This window comes from Sapajus apella, unplaced genomic scaffold (genome assembly GCF_009761245.1).
Source record: "Sapajus apella isolate SASKATOON/1434 unplaced genomic scaffold, GSC_monkey_1.0 scaffold43, whole genome shotgun sequence".
In the NCBI taxonomy this organism is placed as follows: Eukaryota; Metazoa; Chordata; class Mammalia; order Primates; family Cebidae; genus Sapajus; species Sapajus apella.
The window spans coordinates 10832892-10859665 of NW_022436983.1; the positions used below are offsets into that span (position 1 = coordinate 10832892).

General features: G+C 55.5%; 1 protein-coding gene across 13 annotated transcripts in view; it reads left to right on the forward strand.

Moving 5' to 3' along the window:
• ARHGEF10L (Rho guanine nucleotide exchange factor 10 like) overlaps positions 1-26774 on the forward strand; it is a 178967-nt gene that overhangs the window by 96470 nt on the left and 55723 nt on the right. For 8 of the 13 annotated variants that reach the window (XM_032300579.1, XM_032300583.1, XM_032300578.1 and 5 more), the window contains 12 exons: positions 3123-3229; positions 6096-6173; positions 7235-7414; positions 8825-8941; positions 9784-9876; positions 11179-11352; positions 16377-16522; positions 18673-18687; positions 18943-19124; positions 21780-21895; positions 22448-22575; positions 24078-24178. In XM_032300579.1, the coding sequence (XP_032156470.1) occupies positions 3123-3229; positions 6096-6173; positions 7235-7414; positions 8825-8941; positions 9784-9876; positions 11179-11352; positions 16377-16522; positions 18673-18687; positions 18943-19124; positions 21780-21895; positions 22448-22575; positions 24078-24178 (1437 nt within the window). Of the gene's footprint in view, positions 1-29; positions 2312-3122; positions 3230-6095; positions 6174-7234; positions 7415-8824; positions 8942-9783; positions 9877-11178; positions 11353-16376; positions 16523-18672; positions 18688-18942; positions 19125-21779; positions 21896-22447; positions 22576-24077; positions 24179-26774 lie in introns of those variants that run through there. The other 5 variants (XM_032300584.1, XM_032300585.1, XM_032300588.1 and 2 more) reach the window with 3 other exon arrangements.

Consider the following 26774-nt stretch of genomic DNA (forward strand, 5'->3'; position numbering starts at 1 on the left):
TTCTGGTGCCCAGCTCTGGGCTGGAGGTTGGGGATGGGGGTTGGGTTTTTGCTTTACACCCCAGAGGATAAGCTGGGTGGGTAACACTTGGCGTACGGCTTCCTCTGGTGGTGGGAGTTGGGGGCTGAGTCCCAAATACCCTGGTATCCCGTGTGTCTCCCCCTCCTCTGGCAGGCATGGCCTGTCCCATGGGAGAGCTGGGCCTCTCCCTTCAGCATCCCTGCTCCTGCTTTTGTCTCGGCTGTCTTGGCCTCCTGCCCCCCATGCTGTCTGGCTCACCTGTCCTCATCTTTTTCGTTCCTGTTCCTCCTTCCTTTATCCATCTACCCATCTCTCCAACCAGCTGACATTTACTGAATCCTACTAAGCGCCTCAGCCTGTGCTGCAGGCAGGGACCCAAGATGCGTGTCTCAGCAGTGCCTCCGGGGCTGGCTGGTGGCACAGCGCCGGAGACAGGCACGGAAATGGGAAATGACAGTGCGGGTTGACAAGTGGGACCCTGGGGTACCCTGAGGGGCATGGAGGAAGTGAGGATGGACTTGGGGGAGGAAAGGTCTGGGAAGGAGAAGGAGGCACACGTCCCCAGACATAGGGGAGTGGGGGCTCTGGAAAGAGGAGAGATCGGGCCTGCGGAGCCCTGGGGATGGGAAAGTGCGAGGCGATCCAGAGAGGATCTCTTAGTCAGCACTGATTATTTATTGTGTGCCAGGTGCTCTCCTGTGAGCCTGCAGTTCCTCACTTAATCCTTAACTACACCACACAGGGTACAGAGGACGCCCACATTCCCATGCAGCAGGTGAGGGAATAGGCACAGAGAGGTTCAGTGACAGGGCTGAGGACACACAGGCCTGGAAGGGATGGAGGAGGCCTCATATGGCAAAATTGAGGGCGAGGTTGACAGATCAGGGTCCGGTCAGTACAGGCTCTGTGGGCCTTGCTGGGCATTTGCCTTTGGTCTTAAGGATACTGGAAGGTCATTAGAGGGTTTTAGGCAGAAGTGTCCCATGGTCAGATTTGATCAATTGGTCATTCACTCAACACGTTTTATTAAGCATCTACTATGTGCTAGGAACTGTCCTAAAGCCTTGGGCACACCTGCGAACATGAGTCCTGACCCTGTTTCCCTGAACCCCCCCTCAGGTGCCTACCCTTGCTCCTGGTCCCCACCAGGCTCTGGTCCCTTCCTCCGGAAAATGTCCATGTCAGGGCCCCTGTCGTGTTCCCAGGCCTTGGTGGGACAGGGTCAAGTGAGACCAGCCCCTGCTGCCCATCTCACATCTTTAGAGGTGACAGACAAGGAGACAAGGAATGCCAGGACAGTGGGCTCACAGCTGATGGAATTCGGGGGGTGCCAGTTCTCCTTGGAAGGAAGGAGGCCTTGTCTGGAGAGTACATGCCGCCCGCCCTCAGCACACAGCCTGGTGTAGCGGAAGGAACACAGGCCTCGAGCCAGGCAGAACTTTGAGAGCCTGTGGCCTCCTGGAAAGTTTTATAGTTTGACCCCCCCATGCCTCAGTTTCCCCATCTGTAGGGTGGGGTGGCTGTCTCTCTTGTAGGGCTGTGGTGAGGATGTCCGAGGCAGTACGAGGAGAGAGAGAGCCCTGTGTAGCAGACGTTATTCTTGGCGGGCGGTCAGTCCCTAAGTGGAGACCTTTGATGCTGGGGTGGCCTGAAACTTGCCTGTTCAGAACCTGGCTCTGCGGCCTTCTGGCTGCAGTGTCGCCTTGCACTACTTTCCCCTCTTGGGGCGGCAGACTGTAAGTGGTTTCCATCTGTAAAATGGGCTGAGCCCCACCTGTGTGCTTGGTGCGGTGCTAAACCAGGGTAGGTGTGCGCAGGCCTGGCACAGCCTGGGCGTTGAGTAAATGTGCATGCTGCTTCTGCTTTTCGGGGAGTACTGACCCCCGATGAGGGAGGGAGCAGGCCAAGTGGCCATTCTAAACTCATTGTAATGGTCCGGAGAAGGACAGCGTGGCCAGGCCAGCTGGCTGGGAACTCTTCCTGGGTCGCCCTCCCCACCCCAGGCTGACCAAGGCTCTCCCGAGGCCTCCCCACCCCGCCCATAAGGCCAGCGCCTTCCTGAAGTGACCCTCCCCGCCGAGGCGATATTAATAGCCGTGGCAGGGCTCGAATCACAGGCCAAGAATGTTACCCAGCGGCTCGTGGGGGAAGAGGAAGCTGCGAGGCCGGCTGGGGTGGGTGCGGAGTGATGCCTGGGGCGTGATGTGGGCCCAGCAGGAGGGCCTGTGCCACCCCCACCCCCATGCCGTCATCCGCTGTCCCTCCTCCTCCTCCTCTGTTTCCTGCTCAGGTAAGGGCTTACTGGGGTGTCCCTGTCCCCTCCCACCCCTGGGGTCACTGCTGCTTCTCCTTTCCTCCCTAGCTGCCCCACAGCTCCCAGTTCCTGCTGCCCACGGCTGCTGCTGGAGTCAGAGCCATTCAGCAGCAGGGGTCCCCTCTCCCAGCACCTGTGCCTCGCTCTGGTGGGGGCTGGAGCCCTCTCCGGACGCCCCCTCACTGCCTGACCTCCCCCCACTCTCAGAGGCCTGGGCCTTGTCCATCTCATTCCGTCCTCCGCCCGAAGTCCGTCCCCACTCACGCCCGGGTTCCGTGTCAGGCTCCTGTTGAACTTTTTTTCCTTTAGCTCTGCATTTTTTATTTAAAAATGAAAGCGCCAAACCAAGCTGCCTTGTTTTTCTCGGGGCTTATTTTCTTCCCCCTTTTAGACTTCCAGAAGAAAACTATTTTTAGTTCCTAGTGATGGGGACACGGGCGGCCAGCCTTTGCTGGGCCAGAGCGGGCGGGCCTCAGTGGGGACAGTGGCTTCTGGCAGCATAGACACCGAGAGCCCAGGCCCCGCAGGACGCGGCTTTTATTTCTGCCTGTTCACCCTCTCGCTCATCACCCAGTTATTCGCTGATGGACGGTTCCAGGCTCTGGGGCGCAGCAGGGAACTCTTGAGAGGAGCTACAGGGCGGCTCTTGCCCCACAGGGCCCCAGGAGCTGCTCGCACCCTAGGACCCGAGTCCAAGGCTGGTCTAGGGGTACTCTCAGCTCCTGAGGCCTGGGCAGGGTGTGCGGTCCCTGCCTTAGCCGTGTCATCGCCTGTCTGAACTTTCCAGGTGACTCGGAGGAGGAGGACATGGGGCTCCTAGAGGTCAGCGTTTCGGACATCAAGCCCCCAGCCCCAGAGCTGGGCCCCATGCCAGACGGCCTGAGCCCTCAGCAGGTCTGTAGGGGAGTGGGGCAGGTGGGGGTCTTCAGGGGAAGGGGTGGCTTGGGGGTTCCAGCCTATTCCCTGGGGCCACACTGGCCTGGGTCTCACAGGGGCTGTGATGATTGGGGGCTCTTGGCAGAGCCCAGTGGGTCACGGGCCTTCTGGTTCTCTCCTCAGCCATTGCACGGGCTTTCCACTTTTTCTGCCGAGGGCTCTGTGCTGTTGGTTTTGGGGGGTGGGCTCCCGGCATCTAGGGTGCTTGCCTCCCTGACTCCATGGCACACAGAGTGGCCCTGTTGGCTGTTTCTGACTAAGGTGTCCTTTGAAGAATGGGATGGGATCCCAGACTTGGGGCAGGCTGCAGATGTGTAGGTGCCCAGCCCCTGCCATCTATCTGCCTGTCCTTACCCTGGGGCTCAGAGCTGCCACAAGCTCTCACCAGAAGCTGAGGCTCTTCAAGGATGGCTTCCGTCTTGTAGAGCATTGCGCTGAGGTCGGGCGGCGTTGGGCTGGGATCTCTGCCTGTCATGTTTTCCCCTCGCAATCCGCGTTTTGCCAGCCGTGAAACGGTATGAGAGCCCTGGTTCCTCTGCCTGCGATGCCGCTGAGCAGGATGTGACAGGGCAGCAAGCTTAATGGAAGGGATTTCCCTTTTTGTTTTGGTCAGCAGAAAATCCTATGCTTGGCTCTTTTTGAAAATCAGGAAGATAGAGCCACCCTGGCCCAAGCTTCTGCTGCCCGCAGCTGGCCAGAGCAGAGTTGGGGCAGGCAGCTCTCTTCTCGGGACACTCCCTCTCCCGCATTCATGGCCGTCCACCTGCCTCCCTCATGGACGGTACCTGCCCAACCCAGCACGGCATTTGAGATGGCGAAGCCCCAGCTATGAGAGCCCGAGAGACCAGACCTCCAGTTCAGGGTGCGGGCCGCCCCCTCCTGCTCATGCCAGCCATGGCTCTCTCCTCCTGGTGCTGCCCCTGGGCTCTCCCCTGCAGCCCTGCGCAATTTCTGGATCAGGCAGTGTCAGTTACGCTGGGCCAGCAGCTCTCAACTAAGGGTGATTTTTGCCCCCAGGAGACTTTTGGCAACATCTGGAGACAATTTTGGTTGTCACGACTTGGGTTGCTACTGGCATCTGGTGTGTAGAGGCCAGGGAAGCTGCTGGACATCCTACCAGGCATGGGACAGCCCCACCACGGGGAGTCACACAGCCCCAGATATCCTTATGCTCTGCTCTGGGTGCCCCTTGGACACGGGATTGTTGACAGTGGATCAGCAATGGGACAGCAGTCTTGTCATCTACTGGGGCTGTGTGGCCTGGCTGGAGTGCAGTGGGAAGATTGGAGAAGAGCCTGCTGGAGGCAGGAGGAGGCAGCAGAAGGAGCAGGGAGGGGCTGGGGTTCTGGTGGTGGTGGGCTCCTGATGGACACTCAGAGTGGCTGTGGGGTAGAGTGGGGGGTCAGTCACCTCCCAACCCTAGATCGAGAGGGACGGGCTTCCCCTCCGCCCTTCTCACATGTGACACCTCCTGTGAGCACCATCCTAACTTTGCTGCACAGTAGAGTCACCAGGGAAGTTTTCAAAATTCCTATTATCCAGGTTGCACCCTGCCTGGAGGACAGCAGAGCCTCCGGAGATCTGGGGTGGGAGCCGGTGACTGTGTTGGAAAGATCCCCGGCTGAGATGGTGTAGGGGGCACTCCATGCTTGGCCGGGTGCTGCAGGCAGCTGCTGAGGGGTTGTGGTCACCTCTGTGGGCCAGGCTTCTGGAGGGGTTAGGGTGCTGGTGAGAGGGAAAGGAGAAGGGACTGTTTTTTATTTATTTATTTTAATTTTAATTTTTTTTTGAGACAGAGTCTTGGTCTGTCACCAGGCTTGAGTGCAGTGGCACCATCTCGGTTTACTGCAACCTCTGCCTCCTGGGTTCAAGTGATTCCCCTGCCTCAGCCTCCTAAGTAGCTGGGGCTACAGATGCATGCCACCACGACTGGCTAATTTTTTGTATTTTAGCAGAGACAGGGTTTCACCCTGTTGACCAGGATGGTCTCCATCTCCTGACCTCATGATCTGCCCGCCTTGGCCTCCCAAAGTGCTGGGATTACAGGCATCTGAGCCACTGCACCCGGCCAAGAAGAGACTGTTTAGCCAGAAGCAGAGGCCACCTGTGGGGTGGGAGGGTACCCCAAGGCCTGTCTTGTAGAAAAGGGATAGCTCAAGGATTTCATTCACAAATGAAGGGGGCTGAGATTCAATTTACACTAACACTAAGACAGAATTTTCTTTTCTTTCTTTCTTTTTTTTTTTGGAGACAGAGCCTTGCTCTGTTGCCCAGGCTGGAGGGCAGTGGCATGATCTTGGCTCATTGCAACCTCCAGCTCCCAGGTTCCAGCAATTCTCCTGCTTCAACCTCCTGAGTAGCTAGGACTATAGGCATACGCTACCATGCCCAGCTGATTTTTGTATTTTTAGTAGAGATGGGATTTCACTATGTTGGCCAGGCTGGTCTCGAACTCCTGACCTCAGCTGGGATTACAGGCATGAGCCACCTCGCCTGGCCTAGAATTTTCTATTAGAGTTGTCTAAAGATGGAGGTGGCCACCCATCATGATGGAGGAGCATGGTGATTCCCCCATCCCCAGATATATGTGTGTAGAGGGGCTTGCCCTGGGATGCGCCCTTCCTCCTCCATTCTGCAGCCTGGGAAGCAGGGCATTCCTTTTGGGTGGGCAGGGTCTTTGGAAGGAAGAGCAACCACCAGGCCCAGTGGTCCCAGTTGGGACATGGGAGGGATGGGTTTCTCTGTCCTGTAGTTATCAGCTTCCCTTCCTGTCACCTGTGCAGCAGGTGTCACGTGCACTGACTGTGCTTTTTGGCCCGAGCAGGTGGTCCGGAGGCATATCCTGGGCTCCATCGTGCAGAGCGAAGGCAGCTACGTGGAGTCTCTGAAGCGGATACTCCAGGTGCGACCTCAGGGAGTTCTCAAGGGTCTCTGGGGAGGAGAAGGGAGAGCCCTGGAGGGACACTTTACACAGAGTGTTTGGGGACTATGGGGGGTTTTAAGGGGACAGGACCATAAGCCAGCAATGTTTTATGGGGACAGTAGAACCTCCAAATGTAGCCAGCAAGAAGTCTTGATGCCCTGGTGTTCGTGGGAGTGGCTTCTTTCTGAACAGAATTGGGATTCTTTGAAATGACCCCTTGGCATATAGCCCTATGGCCCTATGTATGCCTAGAAGGGACTGTATCCTCCTTGCCACTCTGGGATCCCCTGGGGCTTGGGCCACGTCTCCCCACCCTCCTGGGGATCCTTAGGTAGGAAGATGGGTAGGATGGAATCTTCCTTGCCTAGAGAGGGGTAGGATGGAGTCTTCTTTCTGGCATCAAGAGGGGCAGGATGGAGTCCAATTTTTCACATCAGGAGGCCCAGGGATTGCTGAGCAGATGCTTGCATGACATGACCAGTATGTGCCGACCTGGTCTATAGCTTGAATCCCTGGGACAGTGACTCTTCTGGAATGTTTTGGGCATCAGAGTGAGGCCACCAGGGCAGGGAGTTATTGCTAATGATCCCCTCTATTCCCCTCCTGAGTTTGGATCCTCAGAGAGGGATCCCAGGTATCAGGCAGGTAGAGATGAAAATATCACCTTTGTCTCTGACAAAGCTGATTGGAGAGTGACGCTGGGTATGGGAGCCCAGGGAGCTTGCAGTGACCTTATCACTCACGGGCTCCATGGCAGCCAGAGCTTCGCCCTCAGGCCGGCCTCCAAGGAGCTCTTTGCAGGCAGATGGCCCATAAGAGACCCTCTTCCTCCCAACCAATTTAACACAGAAGTCATGGGGGTGTTGTGGGTGGCCGGTGAGGCCAGGGGTGTTATGTTGATGGAGATCCTTCTAGAAGCACATAGGAGTGAGGGATGATTGCCACCCCACCACAGGAAGGCCCATTCATGGCATTTATGGCTGGCAGGTAGGGAGAGGGCCTGCGCCTGGCCTGTGGCCTCACCCCGCCCTCCCCGGCAGGATTACCGTAACCCCCTGATGGAGATGGAGCCCAAGGCGCTGAGCGCCCGAAAGTGCCAGGTGGTGTTCTTCCGTGTGAAGGAGATCCTGCACTGCCACTCCATGTTCCAGATCGCTCTGTCCTCCCGTGTGGCTGAGTGGGATTCCACCGAGAAGATCGGGGACCTCTTTGTGGCCTCGGTAAGTATCCCCAAACTTTTCCCCCAGCCCACCAAGGTAAAGCCACAACCAGTCTGACTCCGGAGCCATGCAGTCCAGTCTCCTGCCTCTGCCTGCTCCTCTTGCCCAAGTCAGTGGGGTCAGAGGGTGGCAGGGCCTCCAAGTCTTCCTGGCCTGATCGAGGGGTGAGTGTGACACCTTGAAGTGGACAGGATGTCCTTGGACACACCTGCCAGGCTGTGGTGCTGCTGAAGCCAGGTCGCTGTTCTGGCTCCTCCCAGGTAGCAGCACCTCCTCCTGGCCTCCCAGCCACTGTGGGCAGCCACCTGGCTGGTCATAAGCTCTCTTACCAAGCACCTGAGGGTGACCGGCCACTGTGAAAGGCTTGCACAGACCGCAGCTTCGGCCCTGAGAGGATGTGCCACGGTGCTGGGGAAGGGGCCCTGGATCACGATCCAGATGACCTGGTTCTGGTCCCAGCTCAGTTCTGCAACCTAGGGCAGGTCCAGACCCCCCTCTGGGCTCAGGCTCCCCATCTGTGTGATGAAGGGTGCACTGGATTCCTGGCTTTTCCCGCTGAAGTCTGTGGACCCCAGAGATTCATGGGGTGAGGGAAGGTCAAGATGATAGTACTCTACTTTGATGTGTTTTAGGTGATTAGGTTTTGCTAAAAGAAAAAAAATTTGTTTGAAAGCCATAGCGCTTGATAGATTAACTAAATAGGTCCGATGTCCCAGGTATATGTCAAGGGGCTCTGGTGAGAGGGTTGGTTGACTCCAGGCAAACCATCCCTCCCTTGGCAACTCAACTCTGGGCACATCACCTGGTGAGAGGCCAGGAGCACTTTCCTTGAAGGTGGAGGGCCAGAGGCATTCCATTTCCTGAACATGAATGTAGGAAAAAGAGTGTTCCTTCCACCCTCCCTCACCTGCGCTTCTCCTCCCCCAACCCTCCCACACCCGCCCTTCTCCTCCCCCCGCCCTCCCTCACCCCCCATTCTCCTCCCCCCACCCTCCCTCACCCCCCCTTCTCCTCCCCACATCCTCCCTCATCTGCCCTTCTCCTCCCCCACCCTGTCTCACCTGCCTTTCTCCTCCCCCCACCCTCCCTCACCTGCCTTTCTCCTCCCTACACCTGTGGGCTTGGGTTGCACTGGGGAAGGGGACCTGGGAGGCAAAGGCCCCCTGGGCTCTCCTGTGGCACCACCCTGTCCCACCTGTGACCTCAGGCCAGCCTCTTTACCTCTCTGAGCCCTGTGTCCTCACCCCAGTGGGGGTGTTGGATTTGCACACCTCACAGGCTTGTTTAGGTCATCCAGGCTGTGCCAGCAGCATAGCTGGAGGTCCCAAGGGAGTATGGGGTGAGTGTGAGCCGCCCCTCCACTCCCTGCACTGAGGCAGCCCTCCCTGGCCCACACCTGCCTCATTTCAGTTCTCCAAGTCCATGGTGCTAGATGTGTACAGTGACTACGTGAACAACTTCACCAGCGCCATGTCCATCATCAAGAAGGCCTGCCTCACCAAGCCTGCCTTCCTCGAGTTCCTCAAGGTGGGCCTCCACAGTGGTCCTATGCCTAGTAGGGGTGGGCAGGGAGATTGCTTAGGATGGAAGGAGCATTTTGGCTCTAGCTTTGGGACCCTGGTGGGGGATGGTGAGATTGTGCCAGGTAAAGACAGAGGAGAGGCTATTTCAGGTGCAACGTTAGCAGGAGGAGAGAGGTGGGTAGGCCTGGTTAGATTCTGGGTGCACTGATTCCTGCTGGGGAGTCCCAGGAGAGAGGGCCTGGGTGTGCACACTGAGAGGCAGCTGAGTTCAGTTTGAATGGTTCTAGACCTCCAGGCCCAGGGCCTAGGATGTAATATTTCAGGCACTGGGGAGCCATTGAAGGATTTTGAGCTAGGGCAGATGGAAGTGGAGGCAAGTGGAGAAACTGTGGGATTGCAGCATATGGGGGCCAGGACCATGTAACAGGTGTGTGGATGGAGTGGGGGACGGATGCAAGAGATAGACAGGAGGTCCCCCAGTGCCCCACCCCTTACTTTAGCCCAGGCCTGTCTGCGTTTAGTTTAAGTGAAGGGAATGGTTGCCTTGGCCACTTCTGGAAGTCTGACGTCTTGAATAAATTGCTGAGTTTCCCAGTTATACCTTTAGTTCAGAGACTTTAAAATGACTGCTTTAGTCTCCTGAAGGTTCGTGGCCATGCAGCGGCCCTGGTGGTGGGAGGGATCCCTGGCTGTGGAACCGGGGACCTCCCTCAGCTCTTCTTGCAAGCCCAGGGTCTTGGGACCTGGGGAGAGGAGCCCAGGATGCAGACAGTGTCTGGACTCTGGGGCACTGGGCCCAGAGTCTCTGCAGGGGGTCAGCAAATGATGGAACCTTGTGTCCACCAGCGACGGCAGGTGTGCAGCCCAGACCGTGTCACCCTCTACGGACTGATGGTCAAGCCCATCCAGAGGTTCCCACAGTTCATCCTCCTGCTTCAGGTACCGCTCGGGATTCCAGCAGCCCCGACCCACAGGGTTTGCCTGTGGGCTGGGAGGAACTCCTGGGGTGGGAGGCAGGAGGTCCGGGCCCTTGCCCATGATGCATAGCCCACCCCACCTGCTGTGGGACTCAAGCCTCATCTTTCCCCACTGCTAGAGTGAAACTGGTCATAATCGATAGCTCAGTTTGCATGTCCCTCTGTGGGGAACATGAGGGACTGCTGGTGGCCTGAGCCTGGGTTGCAGGAAGGGAGTGAAGGCACAGGGCACCCCAGGACCCGCCTGGCCCCTGGCATGGAGGAGATGCTCAGTAACCGTGCTGAGCTTGGCCAGTTCACACTCCAGCTTCAGAACAGGGGATGCCTAAGGGACATTAGCCCCACACAGGGCCCTGGAGAGCTTGGGACACTGTCCCAACCGCCAAGGGACCTTGGGCAAGGGCTGGCCCTCATCAGGGAGCCGAGAGGGTGGCTACCAGGCTGAGGGGCCCAGTGGCGTTTTTCTCTCTCCCCTTAGTGCTGCTGGGCTGTGGCAGTGGGCTCTTAACATATCCATACCATTTTATCAATTGATCAGGGATTGATGCACACATTTATTTATTTGCCATCATAACCATTTCTAAGTATGCAGCTCAGAGCGTTCACATTGTTCTGCAACCATCCCCACCACCCATCCCAGAACTTTTTCATCATCTCAAATGGAAACTCTGCGCCCATTTAACAGCTCCTGATTCTCCTCCCGCCGCCTCTGGCAACCACCGTTCCACCCTCTGTCTCTGTGACTTTGACTGCTCTAGGAGAACACATACACGTGGAATCATACAATGTTTTTCTTTTCATAACTGGCTTGTTTTCCTTAGCATAAGGTCCTCAAGACTCATCCATGTCCTAGCGTGTGTCTGAATTTCCTTCCTTTTTAAGGCTGAATAATACTCCGCTGTGTGTGGAGACCACATTTTGATTTGTCTGTCAATGGACAGATTTGCCTCCACATTTTGGCAACTTTGGCTAATGCTGCTGTGCACATGGTGGACAGATACCTGTGTGAGATCCTGCTTTCAGTTCATTTGGGTCTATTCTCAGAAAGATCCCTGCTTTTCTTTTTCTTTTTCATTCATTAGCTGTTTCTTGAGGTCTTGTTCTGTGTCTGGTGCCATCTGTCCTGGGCTCAGGCTGGGCCCTTTGCAGGCCCAGTGTGTGTGTAGGTGGGGTGGGGGGTGCCTACAGGAGAGGGAGGCTTTGCCCCAGGCCAGGGGAGAGTCAGTCATGGGTGGACCACTCAGTTTTGGTTCTGGTCTGGCAGGACATGCTGAAGAACACCCCCAGGGGTCACCCTGACAGGCTGTCACTCCAGCTGGCCCTCACAGAGCTGGAGACGCTGGCTGAGAAGCTGAACGAGCAGAAACGGCTGGCTGACCAGGTGGCCGAGATCCAGCAGCTGACCAAGAGCGTCAGTGACCGCAGCAGCCTCAACAAGGTGAGCCGGGCCTTCCACCTGCGTGCCCTCACCTGCAGGTGCCCCTGCCCCGTGCCACTCACTAGGTGGCAGTGTTCTCCAAGGGAGGGGAGGCCTCGTTCTTCCAGGCCCACAGACATGACCTTGAGAATTGGATCCTCATTGGGACCCCCACGTTCACTCCTATTCATGTTATTTTAGGATAAAAGTTCATTTTGCGCATCAGCGTGATTTCTGTAGACTCCAGAAATGATAGCCTAGTTAAATGAGCAGGTGCTGGAGAGTCAGGATCTGGATTTAAATCCAGATTTTGCCACAGATGCTTGCTGTGTGGCCTTGAGGGAATCAACCAACCTCTCTGAACCTCACTTGCTCCCTTTGAAACGAGGAGCATTTCATAGCACCTGAGTCCTAGGGCTGCTGCAGTGAATGAGGGAGCCGGCAAAGCAGCTTCCTGACCGCCCTTAACACAAGAAGAAAGATGAAAAGTCCATGCCCCATTTTAGGGTTGCAGCTTAGGAGCATGCTAGTGAAAAAAAAAAAAAAAAAAGATTGGGCCAGGTACGGTGGCTCACACCTATAATCCCAGCACTTTGGGAGGCCAAGGCGGGTGGATCACCTGAGGTCAGGAGTTCAAGACCAGCCTGGTCAACATGGTGAAACCCTGTCTCTACTAAAAATACAAAAATTAGCCAGGCGTGGTGGCACGGGCCTATAGTCCCAGCTATTCAGGAGGCTGAGGCAGGAGAATCCCTTGAACTTGGGAGGCAGAGGTTGCAGTGAGCTGAGATCATGCCACTGGACTGCAGCCTGGGTGACAGAGTGAGACTGTCTCCAAAGGGGGAGAAAAAATAAAAAGACTAGCAAATGAGTCCATAGGGGAGTCTGTTTTTAAAGCATCAGGTCAGCTTGCAGAGCCACCTGTCGGTCACTAGAGTCCCTCTTCTTCCCTCTCAGCACACGATGTGAGCTGCCTGGAGCTGTGCTGGGGTCTCTGGGAGGTCCTGCACCCGGCCCCCCTGCTCACCCGCTGGAGGGTGGGGGATGGCTGGGATGGTTCAGGCTGGGGTGACCCTGCCCTGGGCACGTTGCAGGACTGTTCTTTGGAGAAGGGATGCTGGGCAAGGTCATAGGGAGAAGTTCACATCTTACGGGGAATAGACTGGGAGCCTCTTGGCTCTTTGGGGTCCTAGAAGCAGAAGAAAGGCCGGTGGCCGGCAGTTCATGGGAGGGAGGTTTCAGCAGCCTGGGGAGGGTCTTTCTAAGAGTCCAGGAAGGAGTGCATAGAGGGACCGCGGCCCCTTTCCACGTGCGCTGCGTTTTACGGTCTAGCCGGCATCAGCATCTCGACTCTCCACCCACTGCCTGTGAAGTGGGGCAGGGACAAGGCCCCCTTCCCAGGGTCCCCTGTAGTGCCAAGCTTCAGGCGTCCCACATCTTAGGACTCTCCCTCTTCAGGCCAAATTCAAGTTGCAGGTGTGCATTGTGGCACACACATTTTATTTTATTTTAAAATTGTATTTACTTATTTATTAATTATTTGGAGACAGGGCCTCATGCTGTTGCCCAGGCTGGAGTACAGTGGTTCAATAACAGCTCACTGCAGCCTTGAGCACCTGCGCTCCAGCGAGCCTCCTGCCTCAGCCTCTCGAGTAGCTGGGACTACAAGCATGAGCTACCATACCCAGCTAATTAAAAAAAAGTTTTTCTTTTTGGAGAGATGGGATCTCACTGTGTTGCCCAGGCTGCTCTCAAACTCCTGGGATCAAGTGATCCTCCTGCCTCAGCCTCCCAAAGTGTTGGGATTATAGGCCTGAGCCACCACACCTGGCCCACACAGTACTTTTAAGAACTTGGCAATAGTTGCCAACATTTAAAAATTGGGAGATATCATATAACGTTCAGACTTGTGGGTCTCCTAGAAGGGTAGGAAGAACTGGCTCCCTGGCTCACCTTCCCATGTGGCGCCGGCCCCCTGGGTGGCAGCTGCCTGCTTCCCCTTGGTCCCCACCCTCCTCTCCCACTGATGTTACCTGCTGGCCCCGAAGGCATCTGGGTTCACTTTACCTGCTCCAGGAAGATTGTGCTGGGGAAGACGACACGAGCAGGGGATGGAGCCCCCTCCTGGGGATGTCCCCATCCACATGGCTCAGGTTGGACATGAGGGCAGGGTCGCTCTCCACCCCACTTCCCGGCAGGACTAACTCAGCCATCCCCCACACAAGCCTTGCGTTTGGAATGTCTCCAGAGAAAAAGCCTTCACCCATCCCCATCATGGCCACCCATGCTGGCCTTTGTACTCAAGAAACTTCTCCTTGTCTCCTCACCTTCAGTTCCCTTTTTGGTGACAAAGAGGCTTTCTCTTGCTTTGCCTCATACACCTGTGCAGCCACAGTGGGGAGAGGCCTCTTGGGAGGAGGAAATAAATTCTGTAATGGTTGCCCTGGGAAGAGCCGTTCTGCCCTCTCCTGCTCTGTGAGGTGGGCCCTGGCTGGAGGTCAGGGAGACCTGTTTGATGTCGAGCAAAGGACCAGGGGCTCTAAGCTTCAGTTTCTCTATCTGCAGAATGTGGGTGGGTTGGGCCGTGTGGGATGTTAGAAAGAGTGTGGTGGGGGCGCACCCTGGGCTTCCCCCCACCCCCAGGGCCTTCCCTGGACAGTCCTGGCCAGTTCTGAGACATGTTCAGTGATGTCCCTATCACCATCACCCGGGGAGAAGCAGAAACGAAACCGGGTGAAGCCCGAAACGGAACCATGCCAGCTGTTTCAAAATAGCCTACGCAGGAGCCTCCAGAGGGACATTTGTGCAATATCCTGGTTTTCTTTTTTCTTTTTCTTGCTTTTCATCTGCCAAAGGGGCAGGGGCTGACTGCCGCAGCCCGGGGGACTTCCTTCTTTCAAGTTTTGGGTCATGGCACACTTGGCAGCCCTCGGCGGGGGGCCCTGCTGTCTTCAGAGTCCAAGTAGTGTTCTCTTGAGTTGACATTCGGTTTGCTTGTGGAAATAGTGAGGGGGAGCCTGGCCTTAGCAGCTGTGGGGGGACCCTGAGTCCTCCTGCATGTTAGGAGTGGCGGGGCCTCCCCTGGCTCCTGTCACTCCGTGCGCTGGCTGCTCAATGCAGGGAACGGTCAATGTGGCCTGGCTCTGTCCTTTGGCGTCTGACATTCAACAGCGGGTGGGTCTTAGCAAGTCACTTTACCTCTAGAGTCTCGGTTTCCTCACCTGGGAAATGGGGGTAGCCTAGAAGACTGCTGAGCTGATTCAGTGAGATGGGAAATATTAAGTACCATCCTCAGTGCCTGGTACACACTGGGCACTTGGTCCCACTGGGACTTTTAGTTGTGTGCTGACTTGAAGGAGATGATGCTTTGGAGAACAACAGCATTCTCTCCCAGGGAGGCTCGGGGTGATCTGTCTTTTTCTGTCCCCGGGAGGCTCAGGGTGATCTGTCCTTTTCTCTCTGGGGAGCCTCAGGGTGATTTGTTCTTTTCTGTCCTGGGGAGACTCGGGGTGATCTGTCTTTTTCTCTCTGGGGAGACTCAGAGTGATCTATCCTTTTCTCTCTGGGGAAACTCAGGGTGATCTGTGCTTTTCTCTCTGGGGAGACTCGGGGTGATCTGTTCAGACACCAGGCTGGAGTGCAGTGGCGCAATCTTGGCTCACTGCAACCTCCACTTCCTGGGTTCAAGCAATTCTCCTGCCTCAGCCTCCCAAGTAGCTGGGACCAGAGGCACGTGCCACCACGCCCAGCTAATTTTTATATTTTTTAGTAGAGACGGGGTTTCACCATGGTCTCGATCTCTCGACCTCGTGATCCACCTGCCTCGGCCTCCCAAAGTGCTGGGATTACAGGCTTGAGCCACCGTGCCCGGCCGATCTGTCCTTTTCTGTCTGAGGAGACTTGGGCCGATCTATCTTTTTCTCTCTGGGGAGACACAGGGTGATCTGTCCTTTTCCCAGACAGGATGGGGAAGGAAAGGGAGAGTAATGGTTGTCGTCACAGTCACGGGTTTTGGGAAGGAATTTTGCTGAATATCCTTCTTTCCCCACAGAAGAAATCCCGTCAGTAAAAAAGATGTTTCCCCAGAGGGTCCTTGGATGGGTTGGTGGCCCTGACGCTAGTAGCGGGGTCTTGACATCCAGCCTGAGGTTGGCAAATGCCTGCTTGGGTGCCTGCTCGGATGCCTGGGGTGTGAGAGTCTTTGTCTTCAGAGGCCATCTAAGAGGTGAGATGGGCCAAGGCTTTCAGCAGGCCAGGGTGCGGGCTGGCTTCCCCTGGACAAGGCCATGCCTGTTCCACCGTGAAGACTATCACAGATAGTGGCTGTCTGTGGAGCACACATGCAGAGCCGGCCTCTCAGCCATGACCTGTGCCATCACACATGGCCGGTGCCATCACACGTGGCCGGTGCCCAGAAGGGCCCCATGCTTGCTTTCCTGTTCTGCTGTGGTCATCTTGGAATTCATAGTCACTTTTGGGCAAGAGTCATGGGTTTTGGGAATGAACTTTCATTTTGCACTGGACCCTGAGAATGGTGTAGCCAGACCTAGTCACGTGTTCATTACCTCGTGTGATCTGAGCAGTAGAGGTGACTGCTCCCACTTGGTAGCTAAGTAAACTGAGGCTTGGACATGTGAAGTGAGCTCCCTGAGGGCTTCACAGCAGGAGTAGGAATGGGGGCATAGCCACTTCTGTAACTCCAGAGCTGTGTCCTTGACAGTGGCAATCAGGCAGAACACACAGACAGGGGCTGGCAATGGCTAGCTCACCTGAGAAGAGGGCGCTGGCTGCTGGGCCCACATGGGTACTGGTGAATGCTCAGGCTCCCCAAGGCCTCTCCAGAGAGGAGACCCCAACGTGTGGTCCTCTGGCCTTACCCCTCAGTGCATCTTGTTACCCTGGGATGGAGGGAGTGGCTCCACCTCCTTCTTTGCCTCTCCCAGCCTCAGTCTCCCTTTCTGCACCAGGGGAGAGTTCTGGGTCTCTGGCACATTAAAGCCACCGGGCCACGATGCTGATGCTGACCTTCCCTGCCCCTCCCCCAGCTGTTGACCTCGGGCCAGCGGCAGCTGCTTCTGTGTGAGACGTTGACAGAGACCGTGTACGGTGACCGTGGGCAGCTGATCAAGTCCAAGGAGCGTCGGGTCTTCCTGCTCAATGACATGCTTGTCTGCGCCAACATCAACTTCAAGTAAGCGGGCCTGGGCCGGGGCTGGGTTGGAGGGGGCAATCACCCCTCCCTGAGACTCCACCCTGTCCTACTCCAGCCTCTCGGCCGGCCGCTCTGTGGTCGGACCCCATGTAAGCTTGGCTTAGGCCTCCAGTATTCCTCCCCCATTCCTCTCGGCCTGTCATGCCGCTGGTCCCCAATGCCGGGAAGTACCTAGAGCAGTCACTGGGGATGGCACTCAGCCTTGGTCACACAGTTGTCCATGGTACAGGGTCGTCTGTTCTGGAACTCTGCAGTTGGTGACTATATGGTGGTTTTGGCCACAGCGAAATTTAAGACGTTCTTTCTTGTGTCCACTTCGGCTCCCTGCGGCTTTAACTCAAATCTGTTTTGCTCCAGACTGATCGCAGAATTTCTCAAGGGGAGTCTTTGCCTTTCCCCGACAGACCAGAGCATCACCATCAGCCCACAGGAGCCTGGTTTTCCGGCTCTGGGCCAGGGGTTGTGGAAATGCCCAGAGCCTGGCTGCTGGGCTGTGCCTGAGAGCTGGAGCCCTGGTGTGGAGAGAGGGCGAGGTTTGAGGCCAGAACCTAAAGATGTGGCCCATCAGTTGCATTAGGCTTCTGGGCATCTTATGTTTTGCTCACACAGGGAGTCCACACCGCGGCTGAGACAAATGAGAGATCCAATATTCTGGGGTCTGGCTGCCCGAGGCCATGTGGGGGCATGGTGCGGGGGCCCAGGCCCTGCTGTTCTCCAGCTTCCCTGCCCAGCTCAGCCCAGCTCACCCCCTCACAACCCCTGCTTGGTCCTACAAGTGTCAGTGACTGGGCCCCTCTATCAATTGCTCCCTGAGAGCTTCAGCTGTGGCCTTTGTAGCCAGCCTCTTAAAAGAATCTCTGCTCTTAATATTTGATACTACTTTATTTTATTTTTATTTTTGAGCCTGAGCTTGCTTTGTGTCCCAGGCTGGAGTGCAGTGGTGTGATTTCAGCTCACTGCAGCCTCCAGCTGACTGCAGCCTCCGCCTCCCAGGTTCAAGCGATTCTCCTGCCTTAGCCTCCTGAGTAGCTAGGATTACAAGCATCCGCCACCACACCTAGATATATATAAAAATAAAAAAAGTATATATATATTTTTTGTATTATAAAAATACAAATAGACATATATATGTATTTTTAGTAGAGATGGGGTTTCACCGTGTTGGCCAGGCTGGTCTCGAACTCCTGACCTCAGGTGATCTGCCCACCTTGGCCTTCCAAAGTGCTGGGATTACAGGCCTGAGCCACTGTGCCTGGCCTCGACATCACTTTAAAAAGCATCACAGGAGCAATAGTATGGCCACAATCACCAAGATCCAGGAGGGGAACAATCACAATTCAACCTCAGTTGAATGTGAATCTCAGCATAGCTCTCCCCGCTCCCAGCTGAATCAGTGCCTGCAGAGCCTGATCTAGATTCTGTACGCAGTTGGCTTGGGCCTTCCCATGTTTGGCCACAGAGTAGGTGTGGGGATTTTCCATGGTTACCAATCACAAGTCCTGGAAGGGGACAAGCAGGGCTGTTTGGGAACCTGTGTGCTCACTCACTGTGCCCTGGCTCTGCACCAGTTCACAGCTCTGAACAAGACCCAGTCCCAGCCTCCAGGAGCTCAGGGCCTGGTTGGGGACTTAGGCAAGGAAGCCTCTGTCACAGGGTGTGGGCAGTACCTGTGGCTGACCCATTCATTCATTCACTCACTCACTCATTCAAGGTTGGTAATTCTTCAGTCCCATTTATGTCCTGGGCACTATGCCGTGCCAGTGGTATGAGGAAGACCCTTTCTGCCTTCATATTGTTCTAGCACAAAGTACAAAGTGGGGTGCTAGTAGCCCAGCTTTGGGGAATCAGTTTGGGTGATTTGGGCTGAGTCACTTCACCTAGCTGAGCATCAGTGTCCTTGTCTGGGATCACCCAAGCTTCCCAGCAGGGCTGTTGTGAGACTCAGAGATGAAGGAAGTCCTGCCTCTGTCCACACCTGGCCTCTGATGCCCTCACTCCCCACAGGAGACTGTCCCTCCTTCCATTCCTGATGCCCAGCCCCATGGCCAGCCCCTAGTGGGGTCGCAGGCCCCAGATTAGCCACACCATTGTAATAACAACCTCCCTTTCCTTCTTGTCTGTTTTCCCAGGCCTGCCAACCACAGGTACGTGGTTCAGGGGACTCCAGGGCTCTGGGTCTCTGGGGGCATGTGATTCTGGATATGGGGCTGGGGCCTGGGCGCCTGGTGCTTCTGCCTTGGCAAGGGCTCCCTGCTCTGCCTGGCTTGGTTTTGGTCTGAGGTCTTGTGCTGGGGCTGCGTGAAGCCTGGCTGAGCTAGTGTGGAGGAGCAGTGCCCTGGGCCTGCCCTGGGTGGGGTGGCTGCAGACTCTCCAATGCCTCGTCCTCTCTGTTCCGACAGGGGCCAGCTGGAGATCAGCAGCCTGGTGCCCCTGGGGCCCAAGTATGTGGTGAAGTGGAACACGGCACTGCCTCAGGTGCAGGTGGTGGAGGTGGGCCAGGACGGTGGCACCTATGACAAGGACAACGTGCTCATCCAGCACGCAGGCGCCAAGAAGGCCCCCACCTCAGGGCAGGCCCACAGTGAGTACCCCCTCCCTGTGCCCTGCATGCGTCACCCTCGCCCTCACCAGCCACTGCCTGGGCTGCTCCTACCCAGGCTTGGCCCCGTCTCAGGGACCCCTAAACAGGCTGTTGGGCTTGGCTGGGAAGCTTGTCCTGGTTTTGCAGCCCCACCTAGACCAAAATGCAGAGCCAAGACCTCACCTGGGTGTGTGCAGGTGTGTCTCCCAACCCACACACTTTGCTCTGCCTCCATGTTGGCCACTACACACCCTGTCCTGCTGTGGCAGCTGCCTGGCTGCCCTGCCTCCCTCCTCCTACCTGTGCCCCTTCCTGTCTGTCCTCTGCCCATCTCCAGGGCTCATTCTTCAAAACTCAGGTCGGATCAGTGCACATCATCCCTGCCCTGGTGGCTTCCCATTGCCGGTCCTGGGGGCGCCCCACCTGCCTCCACCTCACCTCCCTCTGCCCCTTCTCTCTGCTGCGGCCACGCTGGCTCTCTGGGTTCCTAGATGGGCCATGCTGCTTCTCACCATGTCCTCTCCAGCCTGTGCCTTTTGCCAAGTACTCTCCTGCCATCTTGTTTTTGTCTCATCTGTGCTTGGCTCAAATGGCACTTCCTTAGAGCAGCCTTCTCTTATGCCCTCCTGCTGGGCCAGGTGGCTCCTCCGTGCTCTCAAGACCGCCAGTGCATTTTCCCCTTTATGGGTGATTGATTGGTTGACGTCTCTCCCCTCAGCCTGGCTGCCCACCTGTCCGGAGAGCCCAGAGCATGGTGGGCATTAATAACTGTTCCTTGAATGCATGAAGGTTGCTAAATTGCAGGGCTAGCAGAAAGGAGCCCTGTGCCCAGGGGCATCTTCCAAGAGTGAGAAAGGCGCCGCGGTTTCACTTCCCTCTCTGTCCACCATCTGACCGAGGAGGTTGCCTCATGGGCCACCCACAATTCTGGAAATTCTGAGGGAGCGATTACACCACCTACTCTTGCTGTCTGGGTGCTGGGCCGGGGCAGCTGTGCCCACTTCAAGATGCTGTCTCTTTCCACAGCTCTGCGGGGTAGGAAGAGTCCTCCGCCCCACGAGCCTTCCTCAGAGGCACCTTCTGCCCTGGCTTGACGGCACTCTCCCTCGCCACCGCTTGGGGCACAGGCTTCCCTTCTGCTAGCCGTGCAGTCTAGCATCCTTCATGCATTCCAGGGATGCTTAGGAGATCCCTCCTTCAGTGACAATGAGGTATCTGTAGCGGCATTCCTCAAAGCAGAGTCATGAGCTGCAAGACCCCTTCTACGGGGGCAAGAGAAGTTCTGTGGAACCCTTCGTTATGTTGTTATTCAAATCTATACAAAGGCACAACTCCCTGTAATCAGCTCCTTCTGCTTATAGCCCTTGAACCATAAAACCAAAACTGAATCATAAATTGAATAAAAAGAAAGCTACAAAATCATAGCATGCAAATTAATTAATTAATGTCATGCAAATTACAGCATTAATGTCATGCAAATTAACAGCATTAATGTCATGCAAATTAACAGCATTAATGATGTCATGTGATGGATGGTGTTGTTTTGATGAAAGCAATTTGCTGGAGATGTGGGCATGGCACAGGCCCTGGTGGAGAGGTTCCCCCATGTTTTCATGCCTGTGCCACAGGGTGCCCTGCGGGGATCTGCATTTCCCTTGGGCTCCCCGAGTCTGGGCCACTGCAGAGCCCCTCTCTGATGCGAGTGCGTCGTCCACATCCCAAGCTTGCCATGCTCTTTGCTTGTTACCCAGTGACCTTTCAGGGGCCATAGTCCATGGAAGCCTTGATACCAGGCAGCAGAGCATGGCTTTAAGCTCACTCCGTGCGGGTGACTCAGGATGCACACCTGTTTTTCACATAATTATCTAAACGACCCCAAATAAGGCTTTTCTGCCACTCCCCTGGGGTTTCATGAGACCTCAGCATGCAAAACCGTGGCCTAGAGAGTACAGTCCAAATGCCTAGCCCAGCATTCAAGGCCTTCCCCATCTGGTCCTCCTGGACCCTCCTACTCTATCTCTAGCTGCTGCCACCTACCCCCATTGCACCCTTACTCCATTTGTATCATCACCAGGGATCTGGGCCCCCTCACCCCATCACTGTCCCACCACCCTGATCTCTTTCTCCCCACCACCTCCTACCACCCGCCACGTTAACTGACTGTGCTCCTCCACCACTCGCCCTGCCCAGGTCATAAGCTCCGGAAGAGTGGGGACCCTGTCTGTCTTGTGTGCTGCTGTCTCTCCAGTCTAGCATGGAACCTGGCACACGATGGGCTGTCAGGATGCCTTTGAACAACTTGCTGGTCATGGCTGCCTCAAGCCACAGTGCCTTTGCACATACTCTTGTGTTTCTCTCTTGGCAGTGCTCACCACACTCACTTCCAGTCCCAGAAAGGCTCCTCGTCTCTCCCAGGCACACCTTGCTTTTGGTCTTGTGGTCCCATATAGTCCTTTGTACAGACTGACTGTGGCCTGGATCTCAGGCGTTAGACTTCATCCGTGAAAGGATCTGGCTTCCCAGCTAGTCTGGGAGCTCCATCAGGGCAGGAACTAGATAATGTCACTTTCTGGTTCTTTTCTGTTGTGAACAGATACTTGGCTTCTTGTTAGCACCTTCTCTACCTGAGCCTGAGTTGATCTCTTCTCTGCCCAGATAAAGTGTACCTCGGCCCCCCGCGCCTCTTCCAGGAGCTTCAGGACCTGCAGAAGGACCTGGCCGTGGTGGAGCAGATCACGCTTCTCATCAGCACACTGCATGGCACCTACCAGGTACGTGGCCTGAACTGGTCTTGTTGGCCCGAGCTCCCTGCTGCGGGCAGTGCTTGGATTCAGAAGCCGAGTAGGGAGAGGTTCCTATCCTGGCCCATGCCCCAGATGTGCTCCGGGCTTCTGAGCTCCCATAGGCAACCGTCACTGCTGAAGCTGTGTGTCCCTGCCTGGAAATCTTGTGTGTGGCCCCTGGTTTGGGTGCACTCTCTGATTCGGGTTGAGCGGAGCCTGGCTGCGGGGCCTTTGTTCTCTGCACAGTGGCCATTCTGTCATGTGGCCCCTTCCTGGGCCTCTGCCCAGTCTGGAGGGGAAGCTGGCTGGGACAGTGCATCCCTCTCAGAGAAGGGCTGCCAGGTGGCATCTAAGCCCAGGGCTGGGAAGCCTGGAGCATGGCGAGTTGGCCCTGCCTGAGGCCAAATGTGCCGTCTCACTGAGGCTCCCGGACTCCTTCTGCTCCTCTTCCTCTGGGTGCTGTGATTCCTATAGGCTCTGGTGTGGCTTCTGGTGAGCCAATGGGCTGTGTGGTGACCTCATTGGCCTCCTGAACCCTAGAACCTGAACATGACTGTGGCTCAAGACTGGTGCCTGGCCCTGCAGAGGCTGATGCGGGTGAAGGAGGAAGAGATCCATTCAGCTAACAAGTGCCGCCTCAGGCTCCTGCTCCCTGGGAAACCCGACAAGTGAGAGAAAGGGGTCTTGGAGGGAGGGTTGCTGCCTCTGCTGGGCTACCAGCAGAGCAGGGGATCTGGAGAGGGCACCTGCAGCCCTCTTTTCAGGATGCCGTGATAGGAGTGGATACATAGGCGTTGTGGGCCATGTCTGGGATAGCACCTGGCATGTAGTAGGTGCTCATGAAAATATTGTGGAATGAATGAATGAATGAATGAGCACCCTGTTCATATACTGGATAAGCCCAGCCCACTGTTAGGATACTCAGACACTCTGCCACTGGTGAGTTCTGTTTGCACTGTGTCCTTTTCAGTCACATCAGTCTATTTAGGCTCCCAGGCCAGGCCCTGAGTTTCCTGTTTCTGGATCCAGCCTCCCCCCAGCACCACCTCACTCCCAAAATGCTCACCACAGGAGCGGTGCACAGTAGACCCGAACTGAGGTTTGTGGAATTGATGATAGGCGTAGCTGCTCGCCCTGGCACAGACAGGGAAATATATCTTTCTGGTCCTCCCGAGGCTTTGTAAAGTGGGTCTTCTTATTTCCATTTTACAGATGAGGAAGGTGAGGCTCAGGGAGTTGCAGGAGAGGCTGAAGGCCACATTGTGAGAGGCAGAGCTGGGTCCTGATGGGGTCTGACTCTGAAGCCCAGGCCAGTGCAGTGAGTGGGCTCAGTGCCCAGGTTTTGGCCTCCAGGGTGGAGTGAAGGTGGAGACAGAGTATCACAAGCACAGTGGCTGTAAGGAAGAGAAGGTTGGAGCACTATCGTTTGAGGCAGGACCACGGGCTTGAGGGTGAGGCTCAGCAGCTTTGAATCTGCCGCCTCCCTGCCAAGTGGTCTGCCCATCTCCCTTCTCTCGTCTCTGTTCTCTCTGCCTCCCATTCTCCATGTGCACCCTAGAGGCTTGTGACACTGCCCTGCCCACCCCCCAAAGGGCTGGGAAGGCCCCCACTGTTCCACGCTGAGAGGACAGTGTGTGGTGACCACAGCAACCTCTGGCTGCTGCCCCAAGCTGGTGTCCAACCCCATTCATTCATTTCTTCATTCATTCATTCATGTGTCCACTCAGCAAACATTTAATGAGCAACTGCCCCATGCCAGGTGCTGGGAACAGACCCAAGTGAGACCCATTCCTCCCTCCAGAGGCAGGTGGTCAGACACGTAAGGTGTCTAAGACCTGTGGACAGCTGACCACTGACCAGGTGGAGTTGCAGGCTGCAGAGGCTCTGCTGGGCACAAAGCCAGAGGCTCCTGGAGCCAGGCTGGGGAGCATGGCTCGGCCACTCTGGCCAGGTACCTCCCTCAGGGGCCATTGTGGGTGGAGGGATTCCTCCCCCAGGGAACCGAGGCTTTGCTAAGCCACTGGCCTCTTTGGCCACATTTTGGGGATGCTGTGACCAGACCTCCCTCATCTCCAGGGTATGTGGGTTGGAGGAAGTACTATATGACACCTGGGGGAGCCTGGCCCTTGTGAGGGCACTCACATGTCCACCCTCCCCCTTCTCACCGCAGGTCTGGCCGCCCCATCAGCTTCATGGTGGTTTTCATCACCCCCAACCCCCTGAGCAAGATTTCCTGGGTCAACAGGTTACATTTGGCCAAAATTGGACTCCGTGAGTATAGCTCCAGGCAGAGTGCCTCGGGGGGTAAGGGTGAGGAGAGGGGAGGTTTGGGGTGTGTGAGGGTACAGGGTGGGTGTTCAGTGGGGGGCAGGGAGGCTCCCGAGTGGGAGGGAGGCGGTATGGTAGAGAAACAGCTGGAGCCAGAGCCCTGAGTCCTGAGGCTCTGCTTTGTGACCCTGGACAAGTCACTTCCCCTCTCCAAGCCTCAGTTTCCCCAGCTAGGAATTGATGGACCTCAACAGAAAGTAAATTAGTGGTTGCCAGGGACCTGGCAGGAGAGGGGAATGGAGAATGACTGCTAAGGGGTTCTTTGAGGGGGGTGACGAAGACATTCTAAAATTAGATGGTGGTGGTTGCTCAACTCTGTGACTACACCAAAAATCAGTGACATGTGCTTTTTTTTTTTTTTTTTTGAGACGGAATCTTATTCTGTTGCCCAGGCTGGAGTGCAATGGCATGATCTCAGCTCACTGCAACCTCCGCCTCGAGGGTTCAACCAATTCTTCTGCCTCAGCCTCCTGAGTAGCTGGGACTACAGGCACCTGCCACAATGCTCTGCTATTTTTTTTGTATTTTTAGTAGAGATAGAGTTTCACCGTGTTGGCCAGGATGGTCTTGATCTCCTGACCTTGTGATCCACCCTCCTTGGCCTCCCAAAGTGCTGGGATTACAGGCGTGAGCCACCACGCCGAGTCTAAACGTGTGCACTTTAAAAGTGTGCAATTTATGGTAACTGAATTATATCTCAATAAAACTGTTACCCAGAAAAATGGTGCAAGTGGGACTACACTGATTCTCAAAGACCAAAGACCTCTTTACTATATTTTTCTTCTGTGCACCCCATGATACAAATACAGTTATGCATGGATATTTACGTGCACTTTTCTGAGCATTTTATGTGCATCTTTTTCATTTCACATTCATAGTAGTCCTAAGAGTCAGCCTGTTGAGAATCTCTTTTTCCATTGAGGATTCGGAGGCCCAGAGAGTGCAGGGACTTGCCTGAGGTCACACAGCAGGGAGAGGCAGACCTGGGCTGCCTCCAAAGCCCCGTCTCCATCCCATTCATTCTGCTTCCTTGGCTTGGCAAGAGGTGGTCTGCAGACTGCATTCATTAAGTCATAATTAATTTACTTGTCCGTGTTTTGAGTTGATAGAGGCCTACGTCTCCTCCAGGCCAAGGTGTTATTCCCTCCCTGCACTGCAGTTCCCATTTGCCGATGCCAGCCAATAGCAAGACATTTTTTTGTTTTTGTTTCTGATGTAATCTTTTTATAGAGAAGCATACATTTCCAATAGGTTTTAAAACATTTCTGGAAAGAAGTCAGGACCTTTGGCCCGGTATGGTGGCTCACTCCTGTAATCCCAGCACTTTGGGAGGCTGAGGTGGGTGGATCACCTGAGGTTAGGCGTTCAAGACCAGGAGTTCAAGACCACCTGGTTTCATGGCAAAACCCTGTCTCTACTAAAAATACAAAAAAATTAGCGAGGTGCTGTGGTGCATGTCTGTAGTCCCAGCTACTCGGGAGGTTGAGGCAGGAGAATTGCTTGAACCCAGGAGGCGGAGGTTGCAGTGGGCTGAGATTGCTCTAGCCTGAGTCATACAGTGAGACTCTGTCTCAAAAAAAAAAAAAAAAAAGAAATTAGGACCTTTGTCACTGATGGTTTTCATTAACAAAAAAAACTATTTATTGAGACTACATAATTTTGGGCGTGGCGGAAAGAATAATGACAAAAACAGGGATGCCTGCTCTCAAGGAACTTAGATTTATGAGGGGCAGGTGGACATTAAATGGGGAACAGATCTGCAAGGAGGGGTGTGCTGTGCAGGGTACAGAGCTAGGCTGGGGCTGCCAGCTGGGGGACCCCTGAGGCGGGAACCTCAGGCAGAAACAAAAGGAAGCCCAGAGCGGCCAGCCCTGGAGGATGAAGGGGAGAGAGGTAGGTGGGTGGGTGCGTTGGGGGCAGGTTTTCTGGGAAGCCGGGGAGAGCCGTATGGGATTTGTTCTGGATAATGTCCCAATCCGATTCTCATTTAAGTGGGTCGCTCTGGCTGCTGAGTGGAGAGGGCATGGGAGGGGCAGGTGTGGAGGTGGAGGTGGGAATGGGGAGGGGTTGCTGCGGAGGAGCCTGGACCAGAGGCTTTGACTCAGCCCATCCGTTCTTGGATCCAGCGCTGATATTGCTCTGGTGTCAGCTGGATGTTTCTGGGTGACTAGGAGGCCTTTAGAGGGTGTGGCCAGGGTTTTAAGCAGAAATTGCCCTGTCCCTGGCAGAAGACTTTGCGAATTCTGGCCCTCAGAAAGGCTAACGTGGCTTCCCCTCAACTTGGGCCGTGCGCTCCCCTCCCCACCCCGTGCATGACTTCCATCCTGGGAAGTGTCCCCCAAGCCCCACATGTACACTTGCTTTAAAGGCAGATGAATCTCCTGTTTGAACCGCACATGCCTTGCTGGGTGGGGCTTGGTGCTGGAGAGACGGAAGATCGCAATTCGGGCAGCCCCAGCTCTCAGCAGCCTGTGAAGACGCCGGGCTGCCTTATCTCCACACAGCTTCACTGCAGCAAAAGTTTTAATGGAAGGAGAGT